Consider the following 23,711-nt stretch of genomic DNA (forward strand, 5'->3'; position numbering starts at 1 on the left):
TGGAGTACTGTTTCCAGTTCAGGGCCTCTCAGTTCAAGAACGACCTTAGGGAATTGCTTGAAAGACTCCAGCACAGAGCCACAAAGATGATGAAGGGAGTGGAACATCTCCCTTATGAGGAAAGGCTGAGGAGCTGGGGCTCTTTAGCTTAGAGGAGACTGAGAGGTGACCTCAATGTTTATGAATATGTGAAGGGCAAGTGACAGGACGATGGAACCAGGCTCTTTTCAGTGATGTCCAATAATAGGCCAAGGGGCAATGGGTGCAATCTGGAGCATAGGAGGTTCCACTGAACATAAGAAAAAAACTTTCTTTCACTGTGAGGGTGACAGAGCACCGGAAAAGGCTGTCTAGGCTGTGGAATCTCCTTCACTGGAGACATGCAAAACCTGCCTGGGTGTGCCTGTGTGACCTGCTCTAGATTATCCTGCTCTGGCAGGGAGGTTGGACTCCATGACCTTTCAAGGTCCTTTCCAATCCCTAATATTCTGTGATTCTTTGATAAAAAGGCCAGTGAAGGTATCTGTTGCCGATTCATAATCTGGGCCCCTCAGTTTAGGAAGGATGTTGACTTGCTGGAACGAGTCCAGAGAAGGGCAACGAAGTTGGTGAGGGGTTTGGAGCACAAGCCCTATGAGGAGAGACTGAGGGAGCTGGGGCTGCTTAGCCTGGAGAGGAGGAGACTCAGGGGTGACCTTATTGCTCTCTACAACTACCTGAAGGGAGGTTGTAAACAGGCAGAGGTTGGTCTCTTCTCCCAGGCAGCCAGCACCAGAACAAGAGGACACAGTCTCAGGCTGCACCAGGGGAAGTTCAGGCTGGAGGTCAGGAGGAAGTTTTACACGGAGAGAGTGATTGCCCATTGGAATGGACTGCCCGGGGAGGTGGTGGAGTCGCCGTCACTGGAGGTGTTCAGGAGGAGACTTGACAGGGTGCTTGGTTACATGGGTTAGTTGATTGGGTGGTGTTGGGTGATAGGTTGGACGTGATGATCTTGAAGGTCTCTTCCAACCTGGTTTATTCTATTCTATTCTATAATGCTGAAGACAGAGGCAAACTACCTACGTTCGAAGCTAGAGAGCTTGAAGATGGCCTAACGCCACACCAGTCCTTGAGTCTGAATGGCATTAGAGCCTGGAAGAGAGGTCATCATCCCATAGCTTTTGAAAAGGCAGATGCTGTGTGTGTGCATCAGGCACATGCTCCTGAAGATGCTGCCCCTAGAGGTGCACCAAGCTGTGTAAATGCAGACACTGCCCCTCAGGAGTGCTCTGAGATGACATGGGAAGACAAGGTGTAGCAACTGGCCACTGCATGACGCTGACCTGAGAATATAGTTATGGTGACTACAAGGCCTCAGGTAATCAGAGCAGCATGATGAGTTCTATGAACAGGGCTTGAATCTCCCATTCTTCAGCCACTACCTCCCACACAAAATGATGCTCACTGGGTATAGAATGCACCTGACCGCCTCTTACCATCTGCTCTCCTGACCTGTGTATGGAAGAGGTGAAACAGCAGAGTCCAGTCACAAACAGCAGGATCTAATCACTTGTGGGCCAAGGAACAAACTTCATTTTGCCTGACCGACTTCAGTGAGTATCCCCCCAGTCAGCATGCCTCCACTGCAGAGCTGCGCTCGAAACAACCCAGCCACAGACATCTGCCTCAGCAGTGCCATGACCAAGGCCGGTGCCGGGAGCCGCAGGCACTCACCGAGCTGCCGACTGGTGCTGCTTACTCTTCCTGGTGGAGGCGGCGGTGGCGGGCGGCTGGCGCATGACGTGAGCGACCCCCACATTGACGGGCTGGGACGCGGGGAGCGTCACGTGGCTGGCCAGCAGCGCCGGCTGCTGCATGATGGGGTTGTAATGGCTGCCATGAGCGTGGGTGTTCCTGCAAGGGAGAGACAGGCACGCGTTTAAAATGCAACCAACGGCTCTTCAGCAGGCTGTTTCACAGGCTCCCACCACTTTTACTGAGGCATCCTCCTCCAGGGCCCATTGGGCTCCCAGTCCTCCTAAGAAAGAATGTTTCCCCCAGGGAGCCAACTAAAATGAGCAGCATTGACAAGGCTCTCCACCTCGAGGATGGGGAACAGAGAAGCTCCCCTGTCTCAGACAGGGAGTTTGCAGGTTGCAGCCTCTGCCCTTCTCCCTCTGGCTCTGCAGCCTTGTGAGACCCTATCCCTCCCACCCCAGATATTCTCATGATTCCTCCAGCACTAACAGGTACTTCAGGGAGCCACCAAGCACCTCTAGTTTACCTCCAGTCTGCCAGCGGTTGGGTGCCTGCCATGGACTCTGGGATGACGGTCGCATGCTGTACAGAAGTGTGGGTGGCCACCCCAGTCAGCTGCTGCCAGGCAGGAGGGAGCAAGATCTGCTGAGTACCACTGGGCCATGCTTGCTGTCAGACAGAGGGAAAACAGTTTCTTAACAAGAGGCATCATAAACCGAGTGAGTGGTGGTACATGTTCAGCTCTGGTTCCTAATGATCAGGGTCACACTAGCTAGTTCTTACTACTTTTCAGTCATAGATTAAAAATGCTGTTAGGAAACCAGAGTGAAAGCAGCAGAAGTTATCAATATAGAGAGCACAAAGCAGGGGAAAAAAAAAAATCTCTGCTGTCCAAAGCAGCAGCTGTGTTTTAAGTTAAGCAGAATGGGAGTAACCAAAACCAGTCAGCATTTAAACCCAAACATCAAGCTCTTTAGCACCTTTCAATTCTGAATTCTCTAGATCACCTAGGCACTATTTTCCCCCTCCTACAGACAATTTTCCTTCCTATCCCAACAAGACCTAAAGGACTTCAGGAACTTAAAGAACTAAAAAGGAGAAGAATTTTTTCAAGAATCAGTAAAGAGAGCAGGGAACAAGAGTCAAGACTTTTGTGAGGAGCAGAGCGGAGCCATGCATGGCTACACAGCAAGTGTCCATCCTCTCTGTTTCCTCTCTTGCTTTTTCAGAGCAGGCGCCCCTCTTACAGGGGTAGAAATCTCTGCCCTGTGAGTTGAGCCATCGCTCTGCTACGCAGCCATCCCTCCAGCTGCATTGCCCCAGGCATGACTCAGGTCGTCCTGCTCCAGTGACTCCACACACACTAGTCAGATGATTGGTTTTTTGACTTGGGATACTTTCTTTGTTATGTGCTGCCTGCAGGCAGCTCTGGCAGCTTCTCACTGCTTGGGCTGGGGAATGCAGGCACCAGCTCTGGCCTTCCTTAATCCCAGCTGCCACTCCTATATTAGATCTGTGTTGTGTTATCTCACAGCTATAAGGACGCTAAATTGTAGAGGGCAGGCTTCATCCAGATATGCATTTGTCTCCATTTCCAGTGTTACAAGAATCCTGTTAAGTGTTCCCATCATCCCCTCCTACCCCTCAGCCCAAAAGACCCAACAACCCACAAAAAAAACACCCTTTTCCCAGTTCTGCTCCAAAGTTTGACAGTCTTGTCATTTTTTCATGTTGCTGAGTTAGATGAAAAGGCTGCTATGGGTGAGGCTTCTCAGCAACACCTGCAAAGGATGGACAGTCACAGGGATCCTAAGAGCTCTTTATCTAAGGAACCACAACCATGGACTGAAGCAGCTCAGAGCAGGTAGGAGGAAGAGGCAAAGACACAAAAAGATCATGGAGGAAAAAAGCTTACCTTTTATGTTTATTTATTTATTTATTTATTTATTTTCTTCTTCCCAGCTTTGATTTAAAAGAGACTAAACTACTGTTGCAGTCAGTCACAGGAGACTACCTGGATTTACTTGTGGAGGAAACTGCTTTCCCCCTTTTCAGAAATAGAACTGAACAAATTTAAGCTCCTTTCCTGGCTGCAGTGCATAAATTTAGATGCAGTGTCAGGGTCCAGGCACAAATTCCTCACTTATTAGGTAAGGACCACTGAATCATTTAATCTGCAGATAAGACTTGTCTAGGCTGATCCACTCGCACAGGGCACTGTGCCTGCACACGGCAGCCTTGTGCCGGCAGCCGCAGCCTGCTCTCAATTATTGTGCAGCCACAGCAGAGCGCTGTGCTGGCCCTTGCCCTTGGGAGGTGCTGGGCCTCCTGGTGCAACAGAGCTCCTGCTTTGTAAGTAGGGGAAAAACAACTAATGGAATAAACGTGTTTGTTCTAAAAGCCAGTGGCAGGACATCTGTGGGAAGAAATACTGTTGGGAAGGAGTTAAAAGGAGAGCAAAATCACAAATTCAGGGCATTATTCAAGGACAGGGGACAGTTCTGGGTCACATCATGGAAGCTCACCAGAAAACTGCACAGCTTTGTCTCTTTTGACATCTGAAGCTGCTGAAAGCTATTAGTAAAGACAGGATCATTCTCCTTCCACTCATGTCTGTGCATACAGTGTGTGGACTACACTTGCTTGAGAGGATGAAAATAGACCTGGAGGAGTTACAAATAAGTTACTTTTGCCACTATTTCTGCATCTTGCAGGCTGCTTGCTCTGCCTTGCTTTAAGCCACAGACTGTGTAGACACACAGCTGCCCACAAAGATACTCAAAATCCATCAACTGCCACTGCCCTGGGGTCCTCTAACTCCTGGAGCTCCTTTTTCTTGTCCCTCCTCTGAGACTGCTGGTTTTATACAACACACAGGAAGAGCTGGATGCTGGTTGTGCTGAGATGCTGTAAGCCACAGCCATTCTGATGCAGGCAAACACAGCAACCTGCAATGAGTACTGGGCAGGGGAGAAGGGCCGATAGCACTACACAGTACTGGGAGCACAAGAAGGGCATCATGCCTCATGAGGGGGACAAATAAGGCAAAGCGGAAAGATGGAAGTGGTCTCTAGAGGCACTACCTCTCTGCTGGAGACAGTACCTCCAGTAGCTGGGGCAACTGTGTAGTCTGGTCTGAAGAGCATTAGATAAGCAGCTGTGCATGAGAGGAACAGCTCTCTGCTGAGGCAGAGACATGCAGCCGCTCAGATATCAGATGTGACTACAATGCATTACAAAGAAGCTGTGCTTTTCCATTCAGGAAACTGGAATTGGGTACAGATTTGTTTGTCAGGCCAGCTGCTCAGTCCAACCCAAGTGAGGCCTGCAGACACCAGATGCCACCAGCATCAATCAGAGCACACTGCCATCGGAGTGGCAGCTAACATCTCCCATCGCGTGAGACAGACAGATATATCAACAGGCAAACTGTCTCTCTTTTAGTAAATCAAAAATTAAAAATCTATGTAAGTGAGGAGTGTTTCTCCAGAACTGCTTCATTTCCTTTGTGAAAGTGACAGTGAATAAAATGTCAGTAGAAAGTGCAAAAAAGCAGCCCATGAAATGGGAGCTCATGTAGCAGAGGAAGTACACAAATTGGTGGCAAAGCTCTTCCTAAACATTCCCTCCTTCCCACAGACTGCATGATGACCTGTACAAGGCCACCTTAAGAAGAAAGGAGCTGGAGGTCCTGAGATACTTCAGGATCCTACTGCCTTTGGGATGTTTCAGACCTGATCCTCACTCCTTTAAGCCCCATGAAACAGCACACCCTAGGGGCCTAGCAGAATGGCAGGGGCATGCAAAGCTCTGTCATCTCCCTTACCCACTGCCTTGGTTGACTTCTTGCACAAGTATGGGTACCTGCAATCCCACCCTGCCACTGATTTTGTTTCCCCTGCCTCTTAGGCTCTCCTTTCCTACCAAACAAGTGAAATGGCCCATGATGGTCATTACAATAGGCTGCAGCAGAGATAGGTTCAGTGTTTCAGACAGCGCTCTAACAGAAACTCTGCTACTGGGAAGGCCCAGGGAACATTAACTAATGGAAATCACTCAAGCTACAAGTTGTGTTTCAATCCATCTTCACCTGTTAAGTGCAACTGGCAGCTGGCAAAGAAAGGCAACTGCACCAACAGCCTTAGCCCATCAATGCAACACACAAGCATAACTGCAAAGTCTGCTGGTACCTCACTGCATGAGACCAAACTGGCATTAATGAAGGCATAGCAGATCAACCAATCCCAAGTCAGAGGCATGGATTTTTGACTTGTAGATTATCTTCTCCAGGCTGCACAACTTAATAGTAATTACACTAGGCATGTACAGTTTTTGTGGTTTTTTTCCTGCCAGAAAGATGTTTGACATTGGTAGAGGTACCTTGGCACCATGTGAAAACCAGTAAGGGCAGATTCACTGAAGCCAACACAAGAACTGTTCCTAGTTTTCGAGAAGCTGTGACTTCCCATGAGGATGTGCATGTGACTGGTGGTAGTCATTCCCATTTGAATTTTTCCTGGAACCATGCTTTTTCTGTGAGTGCATTTTGGACAGCTATGTCAAAAAATGCTGCTGGCGAGGATTGTTCCTTGGCTGTGTTGCCCTTGCCTCTGGTCCCTAACTCTCTCTCATGCCTAAGAACAGAGGGGCACCTCATAAACCAGATCAATGAAAACTTGTAATAATGAAAGGTATTTATCATCAGCATGCAGTTCACCTGCACAACTCCTGGCCACAAACTACCACTGAGATCATGAATTCAGGAGGATGTAGGATGGTCATTACCAGCTCCTTCTGAGAAGAGGCCAGACACAGCTTCCCCTGAGGTTTCCCACTGATTCCAATGAAGAAGCAGAAGGAAAGAAGGTCTTTCCAGAGACTTTTGTGACTCTGACAGCTTTGAGCTGAACAATGAACCAGGAAAGGTTTTGAGATCGCCGAGTAAGCTAAAGAGCCTTATACAGCTGCTCAAGTCTCCAAACTGCACCACAGAAGACCCTCAGAGAAAGTTATTCTTCTCAGCCTTCAAGAGCTTAAACAACACAAAACACACCTGCTAAGCTTGATGTTTTCAGAGCTCCTTACCTGTGCGAGGAGTCCTGGCTGGATCTGAAGAGGCTGAGCCCCAGGAGCCTGAGTGACAATGGGAACGGCGTTCTCCATCCGAACTGAGTACCCAGCATGCTTCGAAGGGGAGGCTTGTAACCCTGTTTCACCAAGACAGAAGGTACAGCATTAGCCATTGACAGCAGGGGTCTGGTTTTCAGAGGTGCCTAAACACACTCACTGATGTGCACTAACACAGAAGTGTTCAGTACCTCTGAAAAATCAGAGAGTCTCAAGTATTTTACCTCAGCCCAAAGATCAAATGTGATACATGCATAAGGGTGCAGAAATGTTCAAAGATGTTACAAGATTGAGTTCATATTTTTAGAGCACTTTGAACGCATAAGAAACATCTCAATACAGTGTCAACAGGGAAGTAAAGGAGGAGAGGGGTGATAATGGCCTCTCCTCCCCTATATCCTCTGAGTATTGTCCTTGCAACCCAAACCCCATCACTATGTAAGACCTGTCTCTTTAGACCAAAGTGGGACAGTGGGATGGGACAGTCTTGATGGGGATAAGTGATTTTCTCTTGTGCAACTCATACTTAAAAGACTGATTTGACCATGTAAGCTGGCACATTCCAAACTCCAATCACTACTGACATCAGCCACACATCAGCCTAACAGAGATGGAGAAAGCTTCCCTCTCTACCACCTTAGTGAATGGCACAGCCTGGTGTTACCTCCTTTGCTTCAGAAGTTTTTCAAGACAGCAAGCAGAAGATGTTAGCTTACATATTCTAGCAACACCTTTCTGAAGTCAAACCCTTGAGATGCATTTTAGCTATGTAGAAGAGGTCTAGCTGAACTCCTGTAGTTCAAAAGAACTTTGATAATCTTGCAGAACATTTAATAACTGCCTAGAGACTGCTGCACATACAGGCTTGTAGAAACCAAGAGCAGAAGCTGCACCAGCTGAACTAAGATCTACTTAAGACCACTTCTTACAGGTACCTGGCTACATTTTCCAAATTGCTACAGCACCTGAGTTCAAGGGAAGGAGAAAAGGCTAAAGTTCATCATCACTCCAGTTTCCTGACAGTGGTACCTGCCACTGGAATACAGAAGCAATGCTGTCTGAAGCCGTTAGAGCTGAAGGAATTGAGCTGATAAATGGTCACAAGCATCCGCTATGGAGACAAACCCTCATCTCCACCACTCCCTGCTACATTAACCTCCTGAGTCCCATTTTTAACAACTGAATCACTAAGAAGCGATGAACCCTTTATTTGTAACTGATTTATTGTTGTTGTAGGGCAAAGTTTTCATATTTAACAAAGCGAGGCAGAATAGCCTCAGGCTTGGTTTAGGCCCAACAAATACCACATAATCTCTTGCAGACCCACTTCTCAGTTCCTGCCCCATTGTTTCAGACCATACACTCTGGACCCATGATGCTGGAGATGCTTGCAAGATCCTCTGCTGTTGCAAGTATTTCCATCTGCAACAACCTCATTGCTCTGGGGTACTAGGCCAGCAATTTTTCTACTGTATCATCTGCACTAAGGAAGCCTGTTCCCAACAAAAGCTATGTGAAACAACAGTGGTGAGGGAGAAGCACCTGGCCAAGACCTAGTGAAGCTGTTACTTACCTTGGAAGCCTGGTGGGCAGACGATGAGAGCTTGCTGGAAGGGGTCAGGCCGGGCACAGATCTGCGCTGTTCCTGTCTGCAGGGGCATGCTCCGCTGGGCCACCGCAGCCATGGACGCCGCTGAGGGCTGGTAGAGTGCAGATTGGTAATTTAGTATGGAGACCTCAGGGTTGGCTAAGGAAATAGTGGCACTGGAGGAGGTGGGAGCCAGGTTGGTGGTCTAAAGGAATGACGGGAATTAAACAAAAACAAACAAAAAATGAGGGAGATGGGTACGCTGGAAGAAGCAAAACCCAAAAATAAAAATAGCAAAATATTGCAAGATAAAGGGGGAAAAAAAAAAAAAGGCAAACTGAAACTGAAAAAAGGGTAGAACAGGACACTGAGGAGCAGAGAAGCAAGGGCAGCAACAGGGAAAGAAGCATGATCTGCCTGAGTAAACACAGCTGCACCATGCCACAGGACCTCTGGCCACATGGCACTGCCGCATGCTGCTCAGACAGCACATCCTCCAAAGTCAAACTGTAGCCTTTTTTAACACCTAACTGGCTCTGATTTGCAGCATGATGAAGATGGGTTCAGAAAATGCTATCACCCCAAACCACAGTGTTTTGTCATTGCGCACATAGCTCTAGAAGAAGTTCACATTACTTAGGCACAAGAAACTCAGCACCTCCATGCTCTGTGAAGACTCGTGAGATGGAAAACTCATTCCAGCTTTTCCTCTACCTTGCATCTAAGAAAGCGCATGTCTCTTAAATTAAGTTTTGAATGTGAAGGAGGTAATGATAATACTCTCAAAGTCCAAATTTTACTTGGCTTGATATTAAAATCTCTTAGAGCAAAAATTTCATCAGGGCATGTTGTGAGGCCACAACAATCAGCCCAGTGTTCTGCAAAACATCTGGAAATTTGAGGGTGACTTGTTTTTCATTTGGACAGAGTCTGTAAGAGTTGCAGACAAACAGCCCCCACAAAGCTCTGCCACTGCTCTATAAAAATGTCTTCAGCATTCCCGTCTAGGCAGCTAGGCTCTATCAGACCAGAGCTCACATTTCCCCTTACATCCAAATGTACCAGCATCACTGCTGGAGGCAAATTGGACACTTTCACATGGTGAATGGAAGAACCCAGGATGAAGCTTTGACCAAGGCTGCAGGACACAGGAGGCTAAGCATTTTTTGCTGCCCAAGTTGCCACTGGGCCTAGGTAGGGTACCCATGCCACAAGGAATGCAACAGTGAAACATTTCTTCCTCCTCCTTTCTCTGTGCAGACACAGAGATATGTAATCAGTTCCCATGTTTAACACACAGAGCAGCAACCATGACAGCTCCTAAACTCCTAATCTCAGGAGTCGTAACTGGAAGGAGGCAACCCCCAGATATTTTGCGGAGACAGGGAACACCAGAGAGCTATGATGAATAGTATGCTGAAGAGAACAGTGAAAAGTTTAGAGCTTGTTCAAATTAAAACACTCCTCCTGGAAACATTTCTAGCATTTCTTCTAGCAATACTGGAGATACTGGCTCTGCTCACAATGCACTCACCTTATGAGAATTTAGAGACTACCACAGATCTATCCAGCCAACAACTGATCTTAACATTAAGTGAGTTGCAAGGAAATGAAAGCAAGCCTGCATTTCCTACTAGCAATTGTGGTACAAATGGTGTCTCTGCCTTGCAGCTGGGGCCTAGGGGAGGATGCAGCATGCATTTCTTTAGTCAGCATCTCAGAAACAGCCAAAAAAGGGAACCAGTTTTTGTAACTAATACACCAAGCCATGACCTGTCACTGTCTCTCTGCTTAATGAATTGTTCCAAAAGACCTTGTATGATCACATGTATCAAGAACTAAGTCATGAAGTCTGGTTTTCTGAGTGACACAGGAACACCCTGTACATTTAGATCAACTCCTGTAACTCTCTTGCTTTCCAAGCATCATTTCTACACCACCACCTGCAATCTCTAGAGTGAATCTTGAGCAGCCTGTTTCAAAACTGCTTAAGAGACAGTAGCTATTTCTTGAGCTTCAGTCTCTTAGAGTGCTGTCCCTGAAGAGTTTCCTTTCACTGTTGTAATACAGTACTGCAGTAAACAACTTAGCCTGCCAGTCACATAAAATTTGTCAACCCAGCACCCCCTAACACTGGGGCATGTAAAACTGATATGAAGGTCCAAAGCATAATTACAAAGCCAGAGCCCACCAATGCAGAGTGCAAGATATTTGGAGTGGGGGTATGTGCACAGGGTCCCCATGTCAGCTGTGGCACCTGGAGTAAAACCAATGAGAGAGAAGAATAAACATTACCAATAAACTCTTCTTTCCCCTTGCCTGGTTACAGAAGGATTTAAATTCTTTTTACTTCAATACAATTTGAAGTACTGCAAGATCACAAACACTCCTGCCTGACCCAGGGAGTGCAGTCCTGCTCGCTGCATTAAGGGACTAATGAGCTTTTCCCCATAGCAACTTCTTAAGTAAGCAGGATTTATCACCCCCAACAACAGCATAAACAATAAGGACAACATTTCACCGTCACACAAAATGCTGCACGATTACTGCTTGCCTGAAGAAAAGAAAATGAGAAAGAGCAGAGGAAGGAGACTAAAAAGGTGCCATCTTTTTGCAGGCATGTTAAATGGGATGCTACTCTGCTTTTCACCTTCTAGACCCTACTGGCAGAAATGTTTCAGGTAGTGTCTGTTTCTGATCGATGCCCGTACCTGGTTATGGACTGTGTTCAGCTGGTTGTTAAAAGTCATGGTCAGGTTGGTCGATGTACTTGGGGCTACATGGGTGATGAAGGGTGTCTTGCTCTGGTTCACTGTGTCATACATATTCACCCGCCGCTTGCAAATCTCCATGTTCTGGAAGCAGGACTTGACACTGTAAGGAAAGGGAGTACAAGGAAGAGACAGAAAATCAACCAACCAACCAACACAAGTAACAGTTCACCAAAGTGGTCCTGCACTAGGTCTCCATAGCAGGCTTAGCACTTTCTAGGCTCCTAGAGCCCTTTGCTATTTTATGCAGGTCTCTTAAATAGTGAGTCATATTAACCTTGTACTGAAGAGGGCCAAATGGGTGTCGAGATGCTGCTCTGGGACTCCTGTGTGCCCCCATGGGTCTGAGCAAGCAAATTGGTTGCTCTTTATGTAGCTGGGCAAGAACTACAAAGCCTGAAAGAGGCTGAGAGCAAGCAAGAAAGGTAGACACTGTTGGTTTTTTTCTTTTTTTTTTTTTCTGATGATTGAGCCTGAGAGGAAAAGACAGCTCATGCTTTCTGCTGCAGTGTAGGCCTAAACATCGTTTCACAAGTCTTTCGCAAGGATGAATTTCACTGTTCTCAGTCACTGAGACCACTGAGAAATGTTACGTGTTTCTTTCAAAGAGCATGGTTTAGTTGATTAGGTGGTGCTGGATGATAGGTTGGACACGATCATCTTGAAGGTCTCTTCCAAGCTGGTCTGGTCTATTCTATTCTATTCCATTCTTCCCTGAGAGCTGAGTCCAGCCAAAACTGGACCTGCCTGGCTAAGCAATTCTGCACATGAGGTGTCCTCTTGCAGTCAGCGGGACAATTCATATCACAAATCAGATTCATCAACATCCCAAGGGAATCAGATTCTAAGGTTTTCTCAGACAGAGAATTGAATCTCTGGAGGGAAAGATTGCAGCTCCTTCCTCTGCACAGACCTGCCTTTAAATGTTAGTGATACAGCAATGGAAATCTTGGAAGTATCATATTTTGTATCTTCAGTAAAGGAGATGAAGTCTCTGCCTTGTAAGAGCACTCTAGGTGTCTAGTTACATGAAACTGTCCGTGTTTCATTTGTACTGTTTGATATCCCAATTATAAAGAGATTTAGGAGATTACTACATAGCTATCTTGTGCAAATTATATTTTTAATAAAATCTTGGTTTTCCAAGTCCTAAAAAAATACACACTTTCCATAATGGTTTTACAAACGTGACCTCAGGATCTGAAACACAACCCGAAAAAAGAGTATAAAGGCATTTGGTTTAGTTCTATCATCCCAACCCAGAAAAACAGAAAACCTCAGCAGTGAAAATTAGCTGTGGCTGTAAAAAAAAATGAAAAAAACAAACCCAATCAGCTGTATACATAATTTCTTTTGTAATTTTCCTCCTTAATTGTAATTATCCCTACCTGATAGACGTAGGGGAAATGTTTAAGATGTAAAACATCCCTTCAAAAGGAACAGAGTCTCACAGGATCCCTAGGATTGGTCAGGAAGAATACCTAGACCTTTTAATCCCTGTCTTTTCTCTTACTCCCATGGGCATCTTTCTGCTCCTACAGGCAATATCTTGACAACTGGATGTGTGCCATAAACACCTGTGGATAAGACAGGCTCAGGACACTGTGCATAGTGGCTGCACATCCATTTAAAGGACTATGAAGTACCTCTGAGTTGCAGAACACTCAGAAAAAGCAAACACTTATCAAATAAATACAGATCACATTCTTCCAGACAAGTATAAATATAATTCTCCCTCCATAAAACAGAAGGCAGTGAAAAGAGTATATATTCTGCAAACAGTAAATTGTGTGTGCTACCAAGCTGATGTATATGATAAGGTACAATCTCTACTGATGTAATACTATATTCTTTGTCTCTACTTGGAAAAATAAGGGGAGGAAAAAGTGGCAAGGACAAAGAAGACCAACAAAGACTGAGGAGTGCTCAACAATTTAAGAGCAAGGCAGTTAAGCATGTGAAATGGGGGGCTAACCTTGCTTTGCTGTTTACTCAGAACAGCCCCCCTCAGTTGCTCAAACTTGCAGCTGCTCTGAAGACTGCCACAGCAGAGATTCCTTCCAGAAGCTACATCTTCCATATATTCTCTGCTGCCTGATTTACTTTCAAGAGAGATTACAACTCTCTGCATCTCTCAGAGCTTTGAAGTTTCTATTCTCAAAACCACAGGAAATCACAGACAAAATTTCCATCAACTTGCCATGCTGGTTACAGCTTATTGCTCTCTTTACCAATCACCACTTCCAATGCAGAGAGGCTGTGCGGGGTTATGCAGCTGGCTGGCACAGCATTTAGTATTCAGGGACCTGATGCTGAATTTTTTATTTGGGTAAAATCCTCACTGCTATTGGCCTCCATGGTATTTTCAGTATCTTTCTGGGGATTTGCCTGGGCAGCCACAAGTGAGCACTTCAAAAATCAAGATGCAGTTATGGTCTGTTGTGTTAGCAGAAAAATTTCTGATGGCCATGCCATTTCAGATGCCAGAAATCTCCCCTACCTAACACAATCTGCTGGTGCACAGCAAGAAGGACTGTTGAAAATAAAAGAACTTTAGTATAGGATGCTACCACTGTTAGAAAATACTGTCTTTTTTTTTGATTACAAACATTTTTACATGGAACTCACTCTATCTGTTTAGTACAACAACCTCCCATTGTTTTCATTACATGTATCACTACTTACAGGTAATGATGCTCAAAGATCTCTGTGCAGGGTAAGTCTGGGTTTACTCAGATCATGCACTCACTACCTTCAGCCGATCAGCTGTTCTCATCTTGTGATAAATCTAACAAAAAGGCAACTACAGCTCCTTTACAGAGGGAAACCTACCTTAAATGAACCAGATATATCACAGGTAAGAGCACACATATGCGCAGAAGAGATGTCACATGGCAACCTGTTGCTCTGCAGCATCCATACAAACATCTCTATGGATTTTTAAGCATTCCTCTTTGTTTTTGTACCTGAGCTCCTCACAACCTTTAAACCCTCATGTTCATGGCACCCAAGGAAGTACAGTGCTGTGCTGGTAACTGTTCTCCCAGTGAGGTGAAGGGACAGCCTGTAAAAGGACCCTGAACTTCAAAGTGATGTAGAGCAGGATGTTCAAAGCTTGCTGTCCTGAAGGCTCTGGGAAACTCCCCCTCTGTGTCTGACTTCACTTGCACCTGCCTGGCCCCTATGTGAAAAGCCCAGGAAACAAGAACAATGTGCTGGGTACAGGTTTCCTCTATTTCGGGCTGTTGCACCCCATAACGCAGCCTTAGAAGAAGGGGGAGTCAGGCTTGAAGGCATGACACTTCACCTCTCCATTGGGCAGTGGAGGCCATTTCCATTCCACAAATGTGTCAGCTGAGGTGAGAGCACAGTGTTTAAGGTCACATAGCTGAAACATGAACTCCTTGTCCTGCTGCCTGTGCCTGCAAACCAGCCTGGTGCAGAAAGAGCTCTGCACTTCAAAAGCTAACAGCCCCAAATGGACCTCTGCAGGATGGGAAGGCTCTGGGAGAGGAAGGGTTGGTTCCCCAAAGCAACTAAGGTTGATAACTGCAGTAACAATCAGGACTATATTACTCTGAGATATAGTGATGCTTTCAGCACTAATTGCATAATTCTTCTGCATTTTAATGCAAACATCTGTAATTATGGAATATTTACATAATGAATGAAGCACACTCTGCAGTGTTTTAAATACCAAGCACCTACAACGTGATTCTTGCAGCCTTAAGAGTTGGCAACCCTCTTTTATTTTAACAAGAAAGATTGAAACTTAAGGTTTAAGCATCTTAATGTCCCTCAGATATGTGTGGTCTCCACCACAACCAGCTCTTCTCTTTACCACTCGGCTCAAAACCCAAAGGCAAAGAGAGCCACATACTGTGTGCTGTGAGGGAAATCAAGCAAGTGTGTCATGGTGACAAAAGGGTGGTTCAGAGTTTCAATGGGTGTTATCCTCTTGTCTGCATCTATCGTCAACATCTTCTTTAACAGATCTATGAACTCCCGCCGGTCTGCCTTTTCTACCAACATATCACTCCCTTCCAAATCTGTTGTCATGTTCACCTGAAGGAGAAAGGACAAGGGAAAAGAGCAGATGGTTAGGTCTCCAGCAAATTTTGTTTACTTCTCTTTGGAGCACATGCCACGCCAAGCCTCCCTGTCTTAAGGGGTAGTTGCTGAAGCCACACAGCAGACTCCATAGTGGCTTGCGCATGTCAGACCTCTAGACAGACTGCTAAGTGTTCAGCTCACTTGGGTCAATGGCTAATGAAACACTTAGTCACCCTCCACTGAAGATGAACAGCTTCCATGTGGTAGCAGGCAAGCTCTGATAATCAGTATATTTATCATACAAAGACTGAGCTATCAGATACTCAACTATGTGTCCTGTGAGCAAAAAAGATATATAGAACAAATAAAAATTGTCAGCAGGTTTATGAGAAACTTCCCATTCATGTTTCAGGTGCCAGGATAAAAGCAAAATCCTTTATGCTAATCCATACATTTATACATTCCTCTATTTCTGTGTGTTTGCTTGCAAATGCTACAATGTTCAGGCTTTGCCAGCATGAACTCCAATTTTGTGCTAGTGTTGTGCCAGTTCTGCACTCTTTGTTTTCTAGTGCAAATTCATGTCACAGGAGTGGTTATGCTAGAATTCACTTCCACACCTACACAGAACCAGCACTGAATTAGCACTCCCTATTCCCCAAGGCAGACAGATTCTAGAGATCACATGTTCCTGTGTCCACAGTGATTATTTCCAATGTCACCCTTTTACAAATGGAAATACTAAAGGGCAGAGAAGTTAGAGACTTGCCAGTTGGTGCATGGAGAAACACTCAGAGGCAAGAGAGAGCGCACAATTCTGACAGTTAGAGATGTGACTTAGCCGTTTTTCAAGGCTGCTTTACTACAGCACATTCAGCCCATGTGCAGTTTTCCCTACAAAGCAGCACATGATAAGCTGATTTGGAAGGCATAATTCTGGTATTTCTCAGCAGCTGGCACAAGAATAGGGTATACAGAGAAATCATGTAGCTCCCCTTGTTAGCACTGCATGAAAGCATGTGAAGTAGTCATGCTGGTTGCTCACCAATGCTCTTACCTGTGCCATATCATCCAAACAGTTGAAAATATACTTCCTTGCTTCCTTCGACTTAATCCCCGTCTCTGCCTCATGATCATCCGGTGTCTGCTCAAAACAGGAGACAAGCATTGACTAGAACTGCCCTGCAATCAGCTGTGGGTTATGTGCCCCTTTCAGTTGTACCTTATCCTGCCCTCACTGAGACCTCTGTCTCTCTCTTGCCCAACCAGGTAACATTTACACTATCTCTACTATGGTTATACAGCAGTTTATGTGTCACAAAGTGATTTACTTCCTCTTTTTCATTCAGAGGATACTCCCAATGACAGTGTGAGTACCAAAGGCCTCTTACACCCACCCCATCATGAGGCTTAGCATCCCATCCTTACAGCCAGAAGCACAATGGCCTCTGTCCTTGGGGACTGAATGCAGCCAAACACAGTGGTACAAGAGACTCAGGGCTCACCTGCATTACCAGCAGTTTTGATTTTTGAAATCAAAATACTTCATTTTCTCTTTTCTTTCCCCAAGGTGTTAGATATTAGAGCAAAGTCTGCCCAGGGCATGTTTCATTTCAACAAGAGATCAATCCATTGGATACTTAAGAGAAAGATCTCTAGACCAATTGTAGACTTCAATTTCCCACAAAGCAGCGTCAAGCAGGTGGACTAAGGGTGGTAGACTCTCGAGACGACAGTTTTACCTTGGGCTGTACCCACCTCAATGTCTGTGCTGCACTGCATGAAGCAGAGACCTAGGCTCTGAGGTGATCTGAATGTGTCTCCTCACTTCCAACCAACAATTGCAAGATAAAAGAAACAAAGGAACATCTTCCTACCTTCAGCCTCCACAAAGGATACGGTGAGTCTGTATCCCTGTTGAAAAACCTCGTAGTCTTTGTCCCTGCACTTAACAAATACTCTGCTGGCAAGCCTTGCGTCTGTGAGATATAACGAATCTGTAAGAAAAGGAGAGGTCACTGTTCACTCCATGAAGATCTGGGAGGTCCTTCTTGAAGGAGGGCAGAAGGATTTAAAACAATATAACGAAGAAAGAGAAAATGCAGCACATAGTTAGCCTTCACCAAACCCAAAAGAGCCAGTGCAAGGAATAAGGGGAAAGAGAACTCCCACACAGCATCTCTCCATTTATCACTAACATTACTGGAAACTCACCATTATGGTACACTCCCACAAAGCCTATAGATAAAGGAAGGAAGGAAAGTCCCTAGGTTTTAAAGGTCAAAGGAGACTCACACAAAGATTTCAATAGGATGTTTCACCATTTTGCACCTCCTCTCCAGGAGGTTAATTTCAACAATCTGGCATCTGCGCACCAGCTTTGGCTGTTTTTATCCCAAGCTGAGCACACAGCACAGTCTCTCCTAGGAGCAATCTGATGTATGAAATGCAGAGCTATGAAGTGACATAGCTCATCTTTGGACTTCAATGAAATATACAGTCAGACTAACTGACATCCTCATGGTATGTGAGTTACTTTGTCTCTTTTGCTTACATTTCTTCAGTACAACATCACTGGCACTCACAGAGCTAAGAGATGCTACATATGTGTTTCCAGGATCTCTGCCTTTAATTTATTTAGTCAAAGGACAAAGGGTTTGTGACTGCACAGTTAGAGACAGATCTCACACATGCCTGGAATGCCACTCAAAGCCTTAACTTTGGCATCTCCTGACTCCCAAATGCTTCTGCATAATTTCTGTAAACTCTGCAAAACTACTAAAAATAGTCATCTACTCTAGAAGCCTAGAAAGTGTTTGGGAGAGAAGAGACAGAGAGAGGTAAAAACAATTAAATAAATAAAGGGGTAAAAAGCAGCCATGGTTTCAAAGACTTCCAAGCACTCAGAAGCCACTTCACTGAGTGTGCTTTGCATGGTTGTGTAGCTCCTTACATATATCAGAGGCCATGCACCTGAGAAGCACCAGGATCCCGCCTGCAGCCCAGAACCAGTGCTGCAGAGAGACTCAGGCTGCAGTGAGGGGCCAGGATCAGACCCTGTGACTTTCCTAGCTCCTCAGGAGCCCTCACCATTATTGGTGGAAGCTCTGTGCTATGTATGTGTGTATTTGAAAAACTTACTACCCTTCTTTTTTAAAAAACATAAATTTATAAATGAGGGGGAAAAAAACCTTCCCTTTTTACAAGCCATATGTACAGAAAGCTAAGATCACCCCAAAGCAGACTACAGGATTCAAAAGTATTCTGCAGCCCTGGCTTTGGCAGTCCCTGTGCTATCAGTTTTAGGAGTACAAAAAGAGTGTAAAAGCCTATAGGGAGAGAAGCATGACAGTTTGTATTAACTGGTAACCTACACCACTGTGAACGTTCTCCTTCTTGTCATTGCTTCTAATACATGTCCTCTTAAAAAGGATTATGAAATGCAGTAGAAACAGTGTAGTTTATTCTAACAAATAAACCTCTATTTGATCCCTGCTGTTGCAGCAGAGAAAGGGTGCATGCTCTGCTCAGTGAGGAGAGACTAGTACAGAGCTCTCCACTGTTGACTCTTGATTGAGATTTCACTTAGGCAGTCAGTTCTTAAAAGCCTGGGTACCAAACAGCACACCTAGGATAAATACCCCAGGTGGATAATGAGAAAGTTGGCTTGGAAGGGTAAGAAACACACCCCCCTCACTAGCAAAACAGAGAAAGTGGCCATCCTTTCACTCAGATAAGGAAAGGGCAAAACATCTGTGCACCTACCAGCACCCAGGACAGTATCCATACGCACCTGATCATACTCTGAAGCTCCCGGGTACAACGGCCAGCCCAAGAACAGCTCTGCAATGACACATCCCAATGACCACATATCGATTGCTTCACAAAACGGTAAACCGAGGATGATTTCAGGGGCTCTGTAAAGGAAGACATTAGAAAACATCAGCAATGGGAGTGGATCTAGTCAGCTGGCACGGAGTGGCCCACACGGATCATGACACTCACAATGCTGCTTGCTACCAGTAAGTGTCATTGCTCCTATGGAGCTGAAGGCCCCACTGGCACTAGCAAAGAATCTGCTATATAAAGCATGACTCAGTGAATGTTTATCCTTGCAGAAGAGTTTTGGGGCAGCATTTAGGCAAGACACAGCCCTACATTTCAGAGTGGTTTGCAAAGGAGAGAGCTACCATTGCTTTCATTTGGCAGGTGGGAAAATGAAGCACAAAACTAACACTGTGCATTCAAGACCACCCAATTAAGGCCCCCTCTCAATGCTCTTGTGCCCAGCACACCATCCTGTGGAGGGAACCATGAGGGCCCCCTGTGGTGAAGCATTGTCTGTTCACACAGCTTGGCAGGCTTCACAAACAGCCAAACATTAAATAATCATTACAGGACTGGTATAAAAGGATTACTGACTTTTTAAACCAATAGATGTAACCATAAAACAGAGAAATAACATAATTAGATCTGTTAGACCTAAGCCTTTTCCTCAAGAGGAAGTAGCCCAGAAGCCTTTACTTCCCAGTGTGTCCCAGGTAACTGTTAAAATTTTCTCTTCCCTTCCAGACTGAATAACCAAGCGCAGTGGCACTCCTGCTATGCGTTTACCGTCACCTTCAGGCAATGCCCACTGAGGCATCTCTGCTCAGTGAATCTCAGTGTTAGCCCACACTAAGGAAGGAGAGGACACAGTAAAAGCTCCCTAGAAGGATCCCTGGTGCAAAAGAGACTCAAATAAGCAAGACTGGTCTTGGCTCAGACTTCCACAGAACCTTCCAGTGAGGGCCACTTCAGGTTTCGGACAGGTTGAAGCTGGCATCAAATCCTGGCCAGGTACTGTGCAGACTGAGGAGTCAATGGAGTGAACACCTGAGCCACCCCCCACCCCCCCACCCCCCCCCCGTCCCGCCAAGAGGCATTTCTCCCACTGACTTGGGACACTTTTAATCTTCCTTCACTAAGACTATTTCAGTTCCCTAAACTCCAGAGACCAAGGTGAGACAAAATGAATCCTCCTCATAGCACCCAAATGCTTTGCATTTCCAGTGTGGAAGAATCAAGGGTATGTTCCAAATACTGAATACCTTACACAAACCCCTCCTCTGCAAACAAACATCTTTCTTTCCCTGCCTCAGCCCAGACTTCCATGTTTAGTTAAGTGCCATAGTTCCTATTTTGCACGGGGATCATCTAAGGCTTCTCTCCTGTTTTCCTTGCAGATCTTGCAATATTTCTAAGGCCCCAGCTTCTGGAGTCAGGTGACATACAACAGACATAAAACTTACTTTCCCACACTCTTCTAATTATTAAAAAAAAAAAAGAAAAGACAGGCCAAAAGGCATCAGAAAGCAGATAAAAGAAAGAAACACACACTGCTTTAAAACTTGTGTCATTTAAAAAAATAGCCTTGAGGTTTCCTGGGCCCTGATGCATATTTTGAGAATGCCTGGGGTTGATTATTGAGAAAATCAAGTACCACCATTCAGAGCTGGAAACAGGACCTGTGGTTCCCAGTTTCTCATTTCTCATCAGGGTAAGATCTGACACTAGTGAGATCATTCTAAGGATTACCAGTTGCAGTGGAAAATATTATGTTTTAATCATACTATGACATAGTATGACATGTGAAGGCAAGTCTTTAGCTAAGAAACTCAGATAAATGGGTAATTTTTTCCCCAAAGAAATGAGCAAAGGCCCTGTAGCAAGAATCTATTTTCAGTCCACAAACTTCCCCAATCTGGGTTGACTAGTAATGATAAAGTCCAAAACTATCTGTTGTCAAACCAATAACAGAGAATGTAAAAATGATGGGAAATGCTGGGTTTTAAAGCTCTAGATGCTTTCTGTCATTCCCACAGAAAACATATCAGAAACTTAAAAAGCAGCTACTTTAAGCCCTTCTTACTTCATCTGTGCTTGATGTTCTCATATCCCAGTATTCCTTAGCCCTTGATGACAAACTTTTTATTCCAGCATTCATCTCTCCTTAGGAACAAGGGGTTAATTTTCCTCCTTTCCTCCCTATTTCATCATCCCTGCACACTACTCGACACCTAGACAAAATGCAGGGAGAGAAAGACAGCTACGGTGACCTGAATCTCATTACTATGTAAATCCTGCATTCAAAGCCATCTGCCTCTCCCTGTCTGCCTTCCACATCGTGAACAAAATGTCCCTGGTCACTAATGAGAGCTCAGCCATGTACTGCCTGAGCTTCAAATCCCTCCCACTAACTCAAGTGGAGGGAGTAGAGGATTGGACTACTGGTGGGATATTCCAAATGTGACTTTGTGTAGATACCTCCCTGTTCAAAAAACACTTGCACTGCTGTCATACGCAGCATACACCTCCTCTCTGCTCTTCTCACGCTTATGCTGCCAAGACCTCCAGACCCCTGCAAGAAGGGATGACCTAGAACATGAGGTTCCCAATAATTTTTTTCTCATTTGCCTTTGGCTGTCCAGGGGGTTTCCTTACAGCTCCAGCTTCTGGAGTGCAGCAATTAGGACAGAATTTATTTCTTATACACAAAAGAATTTTGCACCTCCACTCTTACTAAGAAACGCACAAACCCAGGGTCCATATCATTTAAACATATAAAATGCAACTAAATGCAACTCTACTGTGTCCAGTTCTGGGCCCCTCAGTTTAGGAAAGATGTTGACTTGCTGGAACATGTCCAGAGAAGGGCAACAAAGCTGGGGAGGGGTTTGGAGCACAAGCCCTATGAGGAGAGGCTGAGGGAGCCTGGGTTGCTTAGCCTGGAGAGGAGGCTCAGGGGAGACCTTATTGCTGTCTACAGCTACCTGAAGGGAGGGTGTAGCCAGGTGGGGGTTGGTCTCTTGTCCCAGGTAACCAGCACCAGAACAAGAGGACACAGTCTCAAGCTGCACCTGGGGAGGTTTAGGCTGGACATCAGGAAGTTCTTCACAGAAAGAGTGATTGGCCATTGGAATGGGCTGCCCAGGGAGGTTGTGGAGTCACCATCACTGGAGGTGTTTAGGAAGAGACTGGATGGGGCGCTTGGTGCCATGATTTAGTTGATTAGATAGTGTTGGATGATAGGTTGGACTTCATGATCTCAAAGGTCTTTTCCAACCTGGTTAATTCTATTCTATTCCCTTCATTATATCAAATAAGACTTAATGTTGTTGGGAGAGGAGGTGGTGGGATGGTTTCATTTCACTTTTTTGAAAGCTGTTATTTGCATTACTCAATCAAGTATAAATATTAGTTGCAATCTTTCCCTCCTCAGACCCAAAGAAATCATAATTCTGGAGCAGCAGCAAGAACCCCTGTGAGAGGAGGTGCAGATTGAAGTGATATGGTGCCCTACATACAGCACAGCCAAAATTTGCTGTGTCTTTCTCCTTCATGATTGCAATTGGAATAGCCCTAAGACAAAAAGAACTTGTTAACTTCATTAATCAGTCATTAAGACATCACAAGAACAGGTATTGGACACCACACAGGCTTCCAGATTTTCAGTTAGCAGCCACCTCCCATTTGCTGTGAGTTGGAGTCACCCTAGAAGGAACAGTAGTCTGCTTGCCTGCTGGCACTGCAAACAGCCAATGCCAAGCATTTTGGTGGAGGATGTTACAAGTTCTGTAATGAAACAACTTGTCCACTGATAAAATACCTCTATTGGGTGGAAATTGTTCTTTATACTCAGTTATGGATGCACAGGTTCTTCTGCATGTAGACCTGTACCTAACATGTGGAACTCCTCACTTTCTTGACATAAACCTGTCAATTTTTTAAGACAAGGTGAGATCCTGACTTCAATCATACATTGGGGCATGGAATTCCAGAGGCAACCTTCTACTTTCAAGAGCATTTAAACTCAGTTGTTTAAAGTCTGATTTTTCCTTCATCAGGTTTATATTTGTCACTTCTCACTTCATGTTCACATGGATATGCCTAGAGGTGAAAATGGAAGTGCTTGAATCACCTTTCTTTTAGCCCAAGTTATTTCTGTATCCCTGCCCTGTTCTCCTTTGTTTGCAGCAGCTTCTGGCTTTCAGCATTCTGTCCCATGGACCTTTCAATACAGTTCTACCACCTGGCCCTACAACTCCTCCTGTCTCCCTGACATGACAGCCTGGAGACAGGCTGAACAGACCTAGAAACAGTTAAGCATGAGGATATTCCCCAGACTTAATTTACACTATTTGCAGAATGCTTTCACGTTCCAGTCTTCCCTGAGCCTGATATTTTGTTTGCTTTTGGAGTGACACAAGGTATTTCAGCAGATGTTTTATCTGGGAGATCCTCTGAGACACACACAGTCCTTTCTCCAGGGGAGCTGCAGTTAATTTAGGATACAGAATTATGTAGGAATAGTTCAGTTTTCCCCTTTCAATGTTTACTGCCTTTCAGTACTGCACTGATCTGGCATAATGTTGTCTGCAACCTAGATCAAG

The 23,711-nt window shown here is 45.2% G+C and overlaps 1 protein-coding gene across 2 annotated transcripts in view; it reads right to left on the reverse strand.

The window, feature by feature from the left end:
* Window positions 1-23,711, reverse strand: part of HIPK2 (homeodomain interacting protein kinase 2) — a 143,889-nt gene that overhangs the window by 26,241 nt on the left and 93,937 nt on the right. The window contains exons 3-11 of one of the 2 annotated variants that reach the window (XM_068142222.1): window positions 19,073-19,196; window positions 17,157-17,276; window positions 16,337-16,423; window positions 15,107-15,291; window positions 11,167-11,329; window positions 8,441-8,567; window positions 6,826-6,947; window positions 2,267-2,409; window positions 1,717-1,896 (exon numbers count right to left, since the gene is read on the reverse strand). In XM_068142222.1, the coding sequence (XP_067998323.1) occupies window positions 1,717-1,896; window positions 2,267-2,409; window positions 6,826-6,947; window positions 8,441-8,567; window positions 11,167-11,329; window positions 15,107-15,291; window positions 16,337-16,423; window positions 17,157-17,276; window positions 19,073-19,196 (1,251 nt within the window). Of the gene's footprint in view, window positions 1-1,716; window positions 1,897-2,266; window positions 2,410-6,825; window positions 6,948-8,440; window positions 8,661-11,166; window positions 11,330-15,106; window positions 15,292-16,336; window positions 16,424-17,156; window positions 17,277-19,072; window positions 19,197-23,711 lie in introns of both variants that reach the window. The other variant, XM_068142221.1, reaches the window with a different exon arrangement.

This window comes from Melanerpes formicivorus, unplaced genomic scaffold (genome assembly GCF_026170545.1).
Source record: "Melanerpes formicivorus ecotype bairdi unplaced genomic scaffold, bMelFor1.0.p_v2 SCAF_8, whole genome shotgun sequence".
NCBI classification, from domain to species: domain Eukaryota; kingdom Metazoa; phylum Chordata; class Aves; order Piciformes; family Picidae; genus Melanerpes; species Melanerpes formicivorus.